The sequence below is a fragment of the Nasonia vitripennis genome, chromosome 5 (assembly GCF_009193385.2).
Source record: "Nasonia vitripennis strain AsymCx chromosome 5, Nvit_psr_1.1, whole genome shotgun sequence".
Classification (NCBI taxonomy): Eukaryota; Metazoa; Arthropoda; class Insecta; order Hymenoptera; family Pteromalidae; genus Nasonia; species Nasonia vitripennis.
The window spans coordinates 17952522-17967292 of record NC_045761.1 but is presented as its reverse complement, the minus strand read 5'-3'; the positions used below and the strand labels follow the sequence as shown (position 1 = coordinate 17967292).

The 14771-nt window shown below is 46.3% G+C and overlaps 1 protein-coding gene across 8 annotated transcripts in view; it reads left to right on the top strand.

The window, feature by feature from the left end:
* Nucleotides 1–14771, top strand: part of LOC100120623 (mediator of RNA polymerase II transcription subunit 13) — a 35860-nt gene that overhangs the window by 16169 nt on the left and 4920 nt on the right. For 2 of the 8 annotated variants that reach the window (XM_031932637.2, XM_031932635.2), the window contains exons 2-14: nucleotides 2467–2785; nucleotides 5890–6058; nucleotides 6122–6267; nucleotides 6419–6968; nucleotides 8483–8854; nucleotides 10700–11024; nucleotides 11115–11612; nucleotides 11723–11926; nucleotides 12006–12616; nucleotides 12764–13250; nucleotides 13343–13730; nucleotides 13806–14248; nucleotides 14328–14697. In XM_031932637.2, coding sequence (XP_031788497.1) covers nucleotides 2467–2785; nucleotides 5890–6058; nucleotides 6122–6267; nucleotides 6419–6968; nucleotides 8483–8854; nucleotides 10700–11024; nucleotides 11115–11612; nucleotides 11723–11926; nucleotides 12006–12616; nucleotides 12764–13250; nucleotides 13343–13730; nucleotides 13806–14248; nucleotides 14328–14697 — 4882 coding nt within the window. The remainder of the gene's footprint in view (nucleotides 1–2466; nucleotides 2786–5889; nucleotides 6059–6121; nucleotides 6268–6418; nucleotides 6969–8482; nucleotides 8855–10699; nucleotides 11025–11114; nucleotides 11613–11722; nucleotides 11927–12005; nucleotides 12617–12763; nucleotides 13251–13342; nucleotides 13731–13805; nucleotides 14249–14327; nucleotides 14698–14771) is intronic. The other 6 variants (XM_031932640.2, XM_031932636.2, XM_031932638.2 and 3 more) reach the window with 5 other exon arrangements.

The window sequence follows — 14771 nt, the reverse complement described above, 5'->3', positions numbered from 1 at the left end:
GCGCTGTTATCCCGACGCTTTTCTTCGCAGTGGATGAAAAATACGATTTTGTACTCTGCAATATTTTACTCCCAACACACACGATGTAAAGTTTTGAGTTTTATTGTAGGAGCTGATGAACGCATTGCTGCAACTGGTCTTTATAGTTTCCACCGATTGAATTTCCGCACTTTCAATGGAGTTGCGCGCATGAGAAAAAACAGCACCACGAGCAGAGAGGTGCACTTTGCGCCAGGAATTTTTTAATAGCATCGCAGTGGAACAAGCTTCCTTTGGCTTACATGTATGGCCGACTATATAAAATCGATGATACCACTGATGTATTTTCGTGTCTCTGTAAAAATATACTATATACCCATCTCTCGATGGCTCGCAGATTACCACATTGTTGTGCGAAGTTGACGTTGCTTTCAACAATAGTGTATATCATTTATTTGCTGAATAAATCATATTCTTTGAATTTAACGAATTTCGTTTGAGATCGTGTACATACGTATTATTATGAACTACTAATATTATACACTGATTATTAAACGAGCCACGCAAGCGATAATTGATAATCCGAAAAGCTCTTCAAATTGAATTGCGCAGCTATAGGTAAATACATATACAAACGAAACAAAACTACACCCAGTCGCGGAATATTTGTTATAATAATAATAATGATGATGATGAATATTAATAATTAACGAGCATAACGTCATAATCGAACGCGAGATAAAATTTACGTGAGCTGCATAGTAGCGTTTGTTGAGCCGGTCGTTCAACGATTCTAGCACGTATGCGCACTCGAAGCAAAAATATAATCGAGCTCTCTCTCTGATCGCAAATAGTAATTCATACTTCATGCAATATTATACAATAAGAAAAAATAGAGAACAGATGAAATTCGTGCAAAATCTCTCCCTCGGAGAAGCCTGAATAAAAACACAATAACATAAACACGTCCGTTATACGTCATGACGTTCGGCACGCGGCCGGCGCGGCCAATGACATCCTTGCAAGCTTCGCGGCGGTGGCGTAACAGGTGCCTTCGCGGCGCTGCAGCGGCGGCAGCAGCAGCGCAGTCTCGCGACGATTCCGGTTCGTTCGATTATCTCCGTTCCTTTAGCCGCCGCTGCAGCCGCGCGGCAATTTGCGTCTGCAGTCGCTCTAATAAGATGTTCCCTCTCTCTCTCCTCCTAACCGTCGTCGACTTATTACTCGTGCGCGCTGTCAGATTCACGATGGATTAATTTTCTCGACGGCGACGATTTAAACTTATCTCTCCGTCGATGCATGTATAGGGGAGAGTTGCCGAGTATGGTCTCGGGCTTTTAAGTGTGCACGGGTGCATTTCAAGCTTATAATTTTATATCGATGCGATTGATATAGTACTTTTGTATGTACTATATCGAATAAATTACGACGAGCTTAAATGATAATTATCATTTATCGAAGCGACTATTTTTGAAGAAAAGAACCATGCGAGAGATACTTGGATTTCAACTTTTGTATTTATTTTTGGAAACTATAACTGTATAAGTAAAGTATTCATAGAGATGAAAATATTTCCAACCAATAAACAGCGATATGTGGCTATCCGTATTGGACGAGGCTGCTCTATACTACACTATTTGTGTATTTCTTTACAATTAGATTTGATTTGATTATCTTGCAGGTACTCGAGACTGCGGTGATTTTCTTTTGCAATAAATATAGATAAGGTGCGATAAGCTGTAGATATACAGTAAATCTATTTTAACATAGCTACTGCAAAGATACAAATCATTTTCCTATACCAATCTCACGACTGACTGTCTAATGAAGTAATTATAGAAGCGATGAAAAAAGTAAAGACTATGCTTTCGCTTAAACAGACTTTGTATCTTATTGAAAATACGAAAATATAAACGTTTGAATTTTAAAAAAGCTTAAAAAATTAAAAGCTCGAAAAAAATGCTACAGCGGAAAATGTCAGAGTTGCTACTGTTTACTCCCGATACTTCGGAGCCGCTCGACTGCGTGCGCCGCGGCGTCGTGAGAGCGATCTAATTGTCGTCACCGGACAAAAATAGCGGCGAAGCGTTGTGGGCCTGTTGTTGTTGCCGCTGCAGTCAGATGCTGTGCCGAGCTTTGGCGCCACGGAAGCGCACGTGCGTTATTCGCAGAATTTGGGATCCAATTTAATTTTGCCAAAAAATGCGTACTTTTTGGAATTTTTGACAGAATTAAATTGTTATTGCTCACTAAGCGGAGCTGCAAAATCCTAATGCATAAGATTCCTCTATTCAGCTGAAGCTGCGCCAAAATTTGGTGAATGCCATAATGTGGCGTCAATATTGAAAGAATATAGTGTAATAAAATATATGATTCCAATTGTTCCGACTGCGTCGAACCGACACGTCATCAACCAAACAACTATATAAATCGAATGATAACAATCAGAAACAATTGCATAATACAGCTTCGCATTTATTTCAACAGACGGACCTCTGCGGGATAAAATGGAGGAAGCTGGTGTGGGGCGAGGTGGCAGGCGGCTTCGGCGGCAATCTGCTGGAGGACCCGGTGCTGTCGAGCTTCTCGCGTTGCCTGCAGGGCGACATCCTCTGCGTCTGGAGGCGAGTCTCGGCTTCCCAGGCCCAGAATGCCCAGATGGGCAACCCCTTCGACATCAACTCGATTGCCCCGTCGCCTGCGCCGCCACCCCTCTCCCTTCAAGCTGCCAAGGAGCTCTGGATATTCTGGTACGGCGAGGAGCCAGACCTCACAGGACTCGTCTCCCCCGAACTCATCGCTTGTGGTCAGTATCATTATAATTCAATCCTCCGAATTAATGTAGTATGATCGGCATGCACGTGGCATATTACAGTCGCGAGGGAAGACGAAGTCGAGCGAGAGGGACAGAGACGAAGTGTACAGTCTTTTCTGCCGGTCGCCTCCGCGCGCTCTCGAGGAGGTCGCTGAACCGCCGACGCCGCAGAGCCGCGAGAGAGCCTCTTTTTCTTCGAGCCGCCGAGCGCGCGCTTCTCCCTCTGCGTCGCGCCGACAGAGGAGAGAGAGAGAGAGAAAGAGCCGATTGCGGAACCGGCGAGTAACCGTTAAGTCTGAAAAGAGAGTCGCGCTGCCGCGCGCCAATGAAACGCTCGTGCGCCACTTGTCCGATTTTTTTTTTTCACTTCAACTACTGGGATTTTGTTATTTATTCGTTTGGCGAGTATTATTTGGCGAAAGAGATAGAGTCGAGATACGTCTAAATTTTCTGGGATTCGATTTTCGCGTTTGAATTTTTAAATAGTTATAAGCAGGTGGTAAAGAATGTTTGAAAAAGCAAACGCGCCAAGCCAAGCAACGTATATACGACAATGGACGTTTTCGCGGAGCGAGAGGGGAAACGACGTGAGCGACGGCAGTTTCCTTACGTAAGACCGTCTTATACGCGAGATCCTGATGCAGGAGCGGATGCCGTTCACCTGTCGCCCTTTCGGTGTCTAAACGCCTGGATTTTCAAATATTCTGACATTCGCTTTTAATCGTATCAGTGGTTTATACTGCTATTGATATTTTATATCACTTTGATCAGACAATTGAGTGTAGACTCGTTAAACGATGAGCTGATGAACTGATTTAACTCGCGCGTCTGATCCAGCCTATCGAACACTTATAGGGCTCGACTATCACAATTGCGTATGCATGTGCCACTGTATAGAGACACTCTGTCGCATAGTCTGCTAGAACCAAGCTTCATTATTTAGAGCGAAGGCATTGAATTTCAACTAAAGAACTGTAATGTGGCGCTTCGTTGTTCTAAAGCTTTATAAAGTGCTCCGGTTGTTAATAGCTCATCAGTCCAAGCAACAGTTTCTGTTAAACTGACGTAATAGCAAAATTAGTTCGTGGCGATTGATTGAAACCAAAAAACAATTATAGCACCATAGAACAACCCTCCGCGTACACTTTCACCCTCAAACCCACATCGCGTCTCATGACGGGGATGCACAAGCGCGCGCGAAACGAAAGCGCCCTCGTCTCTCGCGATAACAGCAAGCGCATCTACGTTATACAGATAAGGCTGCTCTCTCGAGTCGCTGCAGCCGAGAGGGAGATGCTTTTCTCCTCTCCTCCCATTGACGTCAGTGTAGCGTCGTCGTCGTCGCCTACTCCGCTTTAAAGCATCGATCGCCGGAGGACTTAACTAATCACCCCCATATGATTACAAATCTGTGCAGCGCAAAGAGATATTCGCGCATCAGTGTATATAGAATCATCCCATTAGCGCACACTTGATTTCCCCGAGGAATCTCTCGAGCTTCTCGGGCGATCAATCATCCTCTCTCTCTCTCTCTCTCTCGCTGAATATCTTTATAATGCACACAAAGATACCCGCCAGACAGACAGACGTATGTGTATATACTATACACGTATACAAAAGCAGTCGCGCGGTGCGCGCCGAGAGGAAGACAAGCCGAGAGCAGCAGCAAGTGGGTCATTGCCATTGGATCGAGGCGTCGCTGCTGCTGCTCTGCCGTGTAGTCGTGACTCTTGGAATTTTCATGTCGCACCGGCTTATTGTGTGTATACACACACGCGCGCGCGCGCGCGCGTATTGTTTTATTAGCTTTTCTCTCCTCGTTCGGTGTCGTCGAAGCTATCGCGCAGCGTCTCTAGCGCGTCTAGTCGAGACGATTTAAACCCGTGGAAAATGGAGAGAAGTCCGTGTACAGGGTGTAGAGGGAAGTGTAAGATAAGCACAGAGCCGCGGTGACACGCCGCACGCGCTGATGCTTGCAAACATTGCGCGACGACACGACTATCGATCGACGCCAATGACGCGCGGAGTAGGGCTACGAACACGTGTCGGCCGCGCGCGCACCGCCCTCGACTTCGATCTTCGACTTCGCCTAGGCGAAGTACACAGCGGCGCCTGCGCAGTGCGATGTCTGTGCCTTTTTTCCGCGGCCGTCCGGCTGATATGCCGCTATGGTGTTTTGTGGGCTTCGCTCGACGTTATATATGAGCGAAGTACTTATGTATAAACGTAATCAATCACGTTGTCTCGATGCTATAATTAATTGATATCGCCGCGTATCTCTCTTCTGTGTTATACTTACACGCATACGCTCTCCCCGGTAGAGCACCGGCACTTCCGTCATCGGCTCCGATATGGACTGTAAAACAGAACGACGCGAAGCGAATCAAGCCAGACAGAAAAATAAGTATATGTATATACGCGCGGAGTCGAGAAGCATCGATTTCTAAATATTCGCCTCGCAGTAGCGGCGACGCGGAAAATCGCAGGCTGCGATGAATTTGCGCAAGTTAACCGCCTCCGCTATAAGCGATACTCGCGCTACTGCTATACAGCTCTCTTTTTTTCGAGCCAGCTCTGTTCCTCTGTACGATTTTTCTTTTTATAAGCGAGCCAACGAGGGACCGATTTAATTGGCGTGAGATTCGCCTTGTTCGACGACGCTCTCATTTGTCGATTATACTCGATTCGATATGCATGCGATGTATGTATTATGTATTATCAGAATTTTAAAGCAGTTATAAAACCAAACTCGAAGCGATTATCGAATCACATTCGGCACTGTCGACGGCTGAGAAAAAGCCAGTGCAGCCTACGTCGTCGGGCAAAGAGAAAAGGCGTCTCGGGAACAAAACCGAGGGAAAGCCAGTGCAGTGCGCAGTTGTAGAACTTAACTGTTTTTCTCGCGCGCGCGCGCGTCGTGGCTTCCTTTTCTAGCCGACTTTTCTGCAGCGACCCGCTGCAACTCTGCTACATAATTCATTGTCTTACCTTTCTCTCCTCCGAATTGCGTAAAATATTCGAGTATCAGAATCCAACGTGAAGATACAGGAAAGAGTGTTTATTGATACGATAATATTTTTGACTTTTCATTGCAGAAAGCGAACAAGGTTCATGGGAGAGCGGTCTGTCGTACGAGTGCAGGTCGCTACTGTTCAAGGCCCTGCACAACCTCATCGAGAGATGTCTACTGTCGCGGGATTTTGTGCGACTCGGAAAATGGTTCGTCCAACCCTACGACGGCTTCGAGAAGCATCGATGCTCGAGGTAAGAATTTTGAGAAGCGCAGCCTTAGACTGTATGCATAATGTTTTGGTGAATTTTTCGCAGCAGCCACCTGTCGTTCTCCTTCGCTTTCTTCGTGCACGGCGAGAGCACGGTCTGCGCGAGCGTCGATGTGCGGCAACATCCGGCGGTCAGACACCTGACGAGGGCCTGTCTTCAGCGAACCCAGACGTCTCAGTCGCCGGTCAAAGGTAAGCTGTGCATATTTTTTCATTTAGTTTTTAGATGTTCGTGAAAAGCAAAGCTTCGTTTTCTATTTCGAAACGTCAATGGTTATGATAGATACTTTTTCAATATAATAATAATGATGGTGCTAATGAAAGCGTCTTGTTTGTTGCACAGTGATCCTCGCACCGTACGGTCTGGCAGGTACACTGACGGGCCAGGTGGGTCGTCTCGACTCCCAACTCCTCGACGAGTGGAAGTCCTTCTACCCGATCAACAGCTCTGGTCTGGAACCAGGCCTGCCGGCCCTCGTGGAGGTCCTCGTAGGCGGTGTCCGCATGCGCTACCCATCCTGCTACGTCCTCGTGACCGACATGGATGAGAGCCCGGTCATGATGAGCATGACGAGCGGAGGTAGTGGCTGCGGAGCCCCAGCGGGCCTCGGTCCTAGCAGTGTCACAGTCAACGGCGTTGGCATCGAGATCACCATGCCCTTGTCGCCTCCTAACAGTCCGGCTAGCTACGAGCATCCGCTATCGATGCAGAGGGACTTGGGTCCAGCTACCGAGCTGCCCGAGAGGGTCTGGGCCGAGTGTATCGTTGGCGCGAGGGCCAGTAGCCCGTCTCGACAAGCTGGAAAACAGCTCAACAACGGAGAGGCCAACGAGCCCAACGGAGGATGGAACTTTGTTGATCCTACCCTCAAGTCTTCCTGCAGCTGCTCCAAGTAAGTCTCAGCAGATTTAATTGCTCACTCTCATGTGCTCTGCATGTCTTATTATCTATTATTACTAGTTGAATAAATTAGGATGAGTCTGAATATATTAGATTACATTGTTGCAAATCTGATGAGCTTCGTAGTGTGAATCCGATTTGCGCCAGAGAATTCAGCCCTTACCGAAAAATAGTAGATTTTTGCCTTTTCCTTTTTGTATTCCTTTTTTTATATATAAATACTGAAGGTAGATCTAATGAGAGAGTTGGACGTGTTTTGTGCGACGAGAGATGCTTGTTGTGGATTTCTCTGCAGTGATGTTTCGGGAAATTACTAATTGGGAATCGAGTGTATTCTATCGCAACGGAAACGGGAGATAAAGGGTGGAATAAAAAAAATACTCGGTTCGTCGGGTTACATCAAAATAATTGTAGATTTTTCCGAAATGTCACTTCAGTTAATCAAAGTTTCTAAAAGTGTATACAGGCGTGTTTGTTTTGAACGAAAAAGCATAGCTTTTACTATCCTGGATAATGAATCGCGTAGTTGTAAAGAATTGCTAGTGGCACGTACTCGAAATACAGCAGCATTATTAGCTCCTGATAGCCTATTTTGTTTTGTTTTACCTTTTTTGCCTTTGAACTGTTAATTACATGCTGAACGTGTTCCCTCAAAAATTTGACCAACGTTTGTCTGGAAAGTAGAAAACTAGAATGCAACTTGCAAGTATACTCAATTATCCTACACACTGTTATTATTTTTTAACTACTATACTATACGTGTTGCAAGTCGTGATTTCCCTTTCTGAAAAGACGAAAGATCTACTTTTTTACTTCTTATCTTATTTTTCTTTCGTCACGTCTAATGCCGTGTTTTATATGCATATACATATACATACTGTGCAAAGTACCTCAAATAATATACATATATACATAAACTTGTATACCGTCAACTGATAAACGCCCATTTGCTGTGTATCAATGCGTGTTTGCATGTGCATTACCAAATCCGTTTATATAGTATATACTGTCAGTGATCCCAAAGAGGCGTCGTATTATGTACAGATATCTTGTATAGGAAATATTTAACAAACTGAGCGATAAAACTGTAACTGTACATACTCTAACAATCCGGAAATCGACAAGAGCAATAGAAAAGTTGTTTATCGTGTGAAAACGTAGTGTTCGTTTAGTTGGAATTAAAAGAAATTCTCATGATGCTATACCCTATATTATAATTGTTAGAACCATTAAACCAAAAGAAATCTTGATCAAATATCACTGCAACAGCAACAACCACAAGCAATGCTATACATAAAATAAATCAGTCGTCGGTGAAAGCAACTCGCTGCAGGTTGAACAATTGCTGAGCACCGTCCTTATAAGTCCAAAGCTCCGAGTAATTTTCGCCGACGACTGCAGAGCAAGTATACGAGAGTGCGAATGCGCGTGTGAAAGTCCAAACCCACCCAGTAAAAATAAGCAACTAACAAAAAGAAAGACAGAAAATAACGCGGGCAAACGCAGAGACAGGCATGGCCGGGACGATCGCTCGAGGTCGCGCAGCGGCGGCGGAGGAGGAGGACGGAAGCAAAGGTCGTACGAGCAGGAGGTTAAGCAGATCGGTTACAGGTGCACGTCCAGCCCGCTGGCCGGTTGGAAGGGTGGCGGCAGTCTCGGCAGCAGCAGCAACTTCAACAGCTCGTCCTCGAATCCCAGCGGCGGAGGAAAGTCAGAAAGGACGAGCAGCGGGCGCAGGATACCGGTGCCGTTCCACCGGCGCTCGACTCTCCACTGGGACTCGCCGAGCGCTGCTGCCGCCGCCCCCTCGTCCTCTTCTACTTCTGCGTCGTCGTCGTCCGTTTGCCCTTCTTCCGTTGCCCCCGCTAATACCCCAAGGTGGGTAGTCGACAGCTCCCGAAGCAGCAGTGACGGCTCATCTTCTATTGCTCATAATACACCTTTCTATTACCGAGGATTGCTGTTGCTCGTGGCGATGATGACGATGATGATGGTTTCGAGAAAGGACTGGCCGATCAGTCGCCCTCTTCTTTCTCGACGACTCTGCAACGCAATTTGCCTAAGCTCGCTGTCGTTGAAAAGCGTGGGTTCACGGAGGAGATATGTAAATTGGAAAAGGCTTGGTTATTGACTGGTACACTGTGCTAATATCTTCTCCGTGAATCCGTATCATCTTTTTTTTTTTATTTTTTGGCCAACTGCACAGTAAAAACAATAACCGGTTTATTAAAGTACTGATAAAAACAATTAGAGTTAAACTGGGTTTGAAAATTGCGTTTTACCGTGCTTTCATCTAATTTACATCTTGCTGGCAGATCGTAACAGTGGCAGCTCATTAACACCAAATAATATAAAAAAAAATAATGTAAAAAGTGTACATACGCTGGATATCAAATGTGCGATGCCAAAAGAAATCCTTTCAAAAAGACGAACCGTCTATACGTACTTTACTTGTATGCTCACTTGCGAGTACGTGAGATCGACTCGCGTCAAAATTTTCTTTTGGTATCGGACACCTCATATCCCGCTGGCATCCTGCTTGAAAACGAATAAAGAAAGGAAGCACCCCAATCTCGACTACCATCCCATCGTTGCTTATAATACTCGCGGGCTGATGCGACGTCCATACATCCACGATCATATCAATTTATCAATGTGTAAATATACATCTGTATATATTTTATAGAACATCATACCATCTGTTGTTGTATACGCGGGTTGAGTCGTCGCTAATAAAACTTCACCGTTCACGTGTGACGTATTATTTTTTTTTCTTCTACTTAACACTCACATGGGTCATTTCGAATAACTATTCTCTTTTCCGAATCATCATTGACAATGTCGTTATCTATCAGGCTATATCAGGATAACGAAGCGTACATAATCGAGGTTGATGATCATTTTTGGTTTATAGACAAAATGTTTAGGACTGCATGCGTTGGTTTTTACGTTTCATTATTTGGTGCTTATTCACAGGTGTGTGTCCGTGTGTTTGTGCTCTGGATCGTTTGGTTTTCTCTTTCACAGGTTGCATTTGTAAATACATGCTGCGACAATGACGTTTATGACATTTTACTGTGTTGGCTTTAATCATAACAGAGGAATGTTAGATTTTGAGCCTAGAGGCTCGCTGTACTTCTTATATTTGCATGCGTTTGAATTTTAGTGAAAAATTAGACTACCAAGTTTATGATTGCCATGCGGAAACTTGTTTTACAGAACGTTATGATTTTGCATCACTCTAATATCACTGTAGATCTAGACTAAGAAATTACATTTTGCACTCTTGTCAAACGTAATCGATCCATCGAGAGAAGAAAAGTGCCGCATTCATTGGTGCTTGTTATTCGAACGTGTAACATAATTGTTCCTGCAACTCATATATGCAGAACCATTGCACAGATTGTCATTTTTTTTAAATTGATTATTAAGCTATTGCTGAAATCAAAGACTATCTAATCTAATTTTCAAATCAAGCACAAAAGTAAAGTCGAACGTCGATTAGTTTAAAACCCATGAAAAACTAGCTCTTCGCTATACAATGTGGCTTCAACAATCATTCAAAATCAAAGAGAGCTTCTATCGCATTCAAATCACTGTTCTCATCGAATCACTGTTCCTTGACTGGTGCAAAAAACCTCATTCCCGAAGCAGCTTTTCCAGCATCATCAGCTCAACCTAAGTCATCCAAACTAACCGATCGTCGTCTTTCTCTCTTCACAGGGTGTCGGTGAGTCGTCCGGACGCACCAAAAACGCCACCAGATGGTGGGCCACCTTCCTACCCTCGGGGAGGTCCTCCGACGGGAGGTGACTGTCTGCCGGTACCGTCGGTGGGTTCACCCGGTTCTCCAGCGCCGTCGCCGTTGCCAACTCCTCACTCGGAACCGCCAGCGAGTATACCACCGGCTGATGCCCAAAACCCGGCCCAGCAATCCATCGCCGGTCCAGCGGGTGCTCCCGGGAGTCCACAGGTGCAGCAGCAGCAGCAGCAGTCGATGAGCCAACCGGCGATCAACCTTCTGCAGCCGCCGCTCACTCCGTCACAGGTCAGTAGACGATGATCTCACTTGTGTTGATTCACAAAAAATATTCAAATCCATTGAATTGTATACTAAGAGTAACCGTATATTTGACAGGGCGGCCCGAAGTCGATACCCTCGAGCAACACGCAGGTGCCAAGCCCGGCTATTCCCAGCTCCGTGACCTCGACGTCGACGCCCATCAACCCACAACAACAGCAGCAGCAGCATCAGCAGCAGCAACAACAGCAGCAACAGCATCCTCAGCAGCTAGTGGTTCAGGCGCCACCGCCACCGACGCTCAAGCGGCCACTGCTCACTTCGAAAGAGTACGAGGGTGCGCTGCTAGACGACGAACAGCCGCTGCCCTGGCTGTACGACTACTCGACACAAGAGGCATGGCTTAACCACCCGGTCAAGAGACTCAAGGGCACACCTTTGGGTCCAGCCAGTTTGCGCCACAATCAGAGCCTCTATCCGCCGATGAACCCGTCTTCCTGCACTGCTGTTGGTCAGTCCAATCTGCTTGGCGAAAATGGACCTATGGGTCAGGCGATGCAAGCGCAAGGCCAACAGCCTATGCTCGAAATAAAGCAGGAGCCCGGCACGATGTCGGTTAGTTGATTCAGCTTCTCGATATTATACATTTATTCGTCAAATGTAACTCAGTTCAGGTGTAAAAACAAACTTGCAAATTATAAATGACGATAACGTTTTGATTCCAGGGGGAATGTATAGGCGGAAGACCGGACCCTTATGAATTTGACGCAAATGGTGAAGAAAACGGCACTGGCGTTGACGGACTTAAAAGGCAAAGGGACGAACCTAAGCCAAGCTCTCTATTCACTAGTGAAGGTCTTCAAGCATCGTACAAAGATTTAGATCAAATTTTCGATAATTCCGATCCTGATACTTCCAGCGACGAAACTGTAAGTATAATTGATGCAGCAATTTTTTAAAACCATTTTGTGCATAAGAAGACTAATCGAGTTTATGCGTGATTATCAGAACCTGAACCAACTGCAAGTGCAAACGCCCCCGGGCTCGAACAAATCCGGTGGCGGTGGCGGACACGACGGCTCGGACGTTCGGCTGGATAGCACGACTTCGAACTCCGGTGCCTCGGGCGCTAATACGTCATCTAGCTCTGGCAAACACAGCTCTTCCTCGTCCTCTTCTTGCAATCGGGGTGTAGGCGTATTACGGCCCGAAGAGCTCTCCAAGATGTTTCCGACGCCGCCGTCGCTTGAGCACAACCCGGTGGCCTCGCCTTGCCAACTCGGCGACCCTAGCCTCGAGCAAACTGACCTAACTTCTGCAGCGGCCTCAGCGGTAGCAGCGGCTAGTGGTACGCAAATCGTCCAGCAACATCAACAGCAGCAACGTCAGCTGCAACGACAGTTGCCGGACATCTATCCAAACATGGGCTCACCGCCTGAGGAGCCAATTGATGATTGGTCTTACGTCTTCAAACCGCCCACCATGTGCAAACTTGTTGGATCGTCCAAATATGCACCCCTTACTAACCTGCCCAGTCAAAGCTTGCCGCCCGTTACTCTACCGGCTCACTGCGTCTACAGGACGTCCTGGCAGTGTAGTAACGCTAACGCTAATCAAAAGTGAGCTTCGTATATCATTTTGTACAGCATATTAATGTTTTTAGATTGTTGTTCTTTGTATTGACAAAATGAATAGTGTACATTCATGAAAATCACGTTTAAATCACGTTTCCACCAACACGATTACAATGTAATTCTCTTTTACAGTAACCAAGATAAGTCTTCGCAGCCAACTCGGCCAAACTCTGTACAACAGCAGCAACAGCAGCAGCAACAAGTGCTGCAGCAACAACAGCAACAGCACCAAGCTCAACTTATGCCGGCAAGCCCAGCGCAGCTTGGTACACCCTACGGTCGCCAACAGATGCAAGGCGGTGTGATGAGCGTGCGACCACCACCGCCGCCTTACGATCAGCCCTCACCGGCGACATCCACCACTTCGTCCTATCTCAATAAAAACCTTAACAGTATCGAGGCCGACACTCCCGGACCTATGCGTGCACCCGAGTCAAACTCGTTGGTAGTCAATATTCTGCTTGGCGATACAGCTTTGAACATTTTCCGTGATCACAACTTTAACAGCTGTAGTTTGTGTGTCTGTAATTCCCAAGGAAAAGGTATTGGAAATATAAAAGGAGCCGATGCAGGAACGTATCTTGCTGGCTCCTGGGCTGCTAGTAATAATGTCTTCCAGGTATGAAACTCGCTTATATATTGCTTCATTTTTATTTCTAAAATCTGCAATATAACTGGAATTTAATGAATCATTACCCATTATTATTTTAGGACGATGATCAGTTTAGGTGCAACTGTGGCTTTAGCGCCGTAGTTAATCGACGCCTGGCGCATAAAGCCGGGTTATTTTACGAGGACGAGATGGAGATCACAGGCATAGCCGAGGACCCGGCCGAGAAGAAAAAAGCCTCGCTCGCGACGATCGCCTGTTGCGACTCGAAGACTGTACCCGAGGGCATTGATATCGTGCCGTCCACTGTCCTCGAACTCCTTCGTGAGCAGTGTCTGATCGTCCAGAGTTCGGCAAGCAGTCTGCACAAGGCAGCGCGACTCTATGCCGCTAACCGCACAAAACCCAGCTCGCTCAGTGTTAATGCCCTCGAGTTTAGTGACAGCAACGAGCTCTCCCTTGCTGCTATCGACCAAAGCAAACTTGATGGTTTGTACATCTAATTCTTTAAAATATTTTTAAAATGTTGATTTAGTCATAATAATAATAAATTGATATAAACAGGTTCGCCTGTAGATCGCAGCCAACGACTGAACGGCGTGCACCGCTGGGCATTCCTCCGAGCTAAGGGTCCTCAGTGCAATGGAGACATCGTGCGCATCATGAAGACCGTGCAGCCATTACTACAGGAGGCCATCCAGCAGAAAGCCACAAGAATGTGGGATGCGCCTTATACGGTCAGAATACTCACGTGGCGCGGCTTCCACAGGCTTGCTGGTCGCGATACTAAGGATCGTTGCGAGCCACAACCTGTACCGGCACTTGTAGTCGGTTATGATAGGGATTGGCTGTCGCTGTCGCCCTATGCGCTCAGTTACTGGGAAAAATTATTGCTCGAACCCTACGCGGGACCCAGAGACGTGGCTTACGTGGTAGTCGCGCCTGATAATGATTGCGTTGTCGGCAAGGTCAAGACCTTCTTTAGAGAATTGTCTACTACATACGAGGTAAGCCGACATCGATTGTGATAGAAATGATGAGACTAACTCTCGTAAAAGTAGCTGACATCTCATACATTTTCTACAGATTTGTCGGCTGGGTAAGCACACTCCTATTGCCAAAACGGTGCGTGACGGTATCCTCCGTGTTGGCAAGTCCACGACGCAGAAGCTCGCGAATACCAACAATGTCAACAACAAGCAACAGCAACAGCAGCAGACTGACGAGTGGTTCAAATTACTCGGCGACAACCACATCGGCGAGTGCCTCAGATTGTACGCTCAGGCTTGTAATCAAAGGCTCGCGCCTTACCTCACTCAGGTCATCCAGGACAGAAGTCTATTTGACTTGGGTGACATGACCGGCAGCGGTGGCAAGCAGAATCAATCAAGCAGTAATGTAACAGAGACGATGCCTGCCACGCCGGATGGTACGCCTAGCAAACCGGAATCTGTGGGTGAGTCGAAATCTCTATTTATTTTTTCACATTTTATGAAATACTTTCAATATAAATGATTCTACATCATTAAT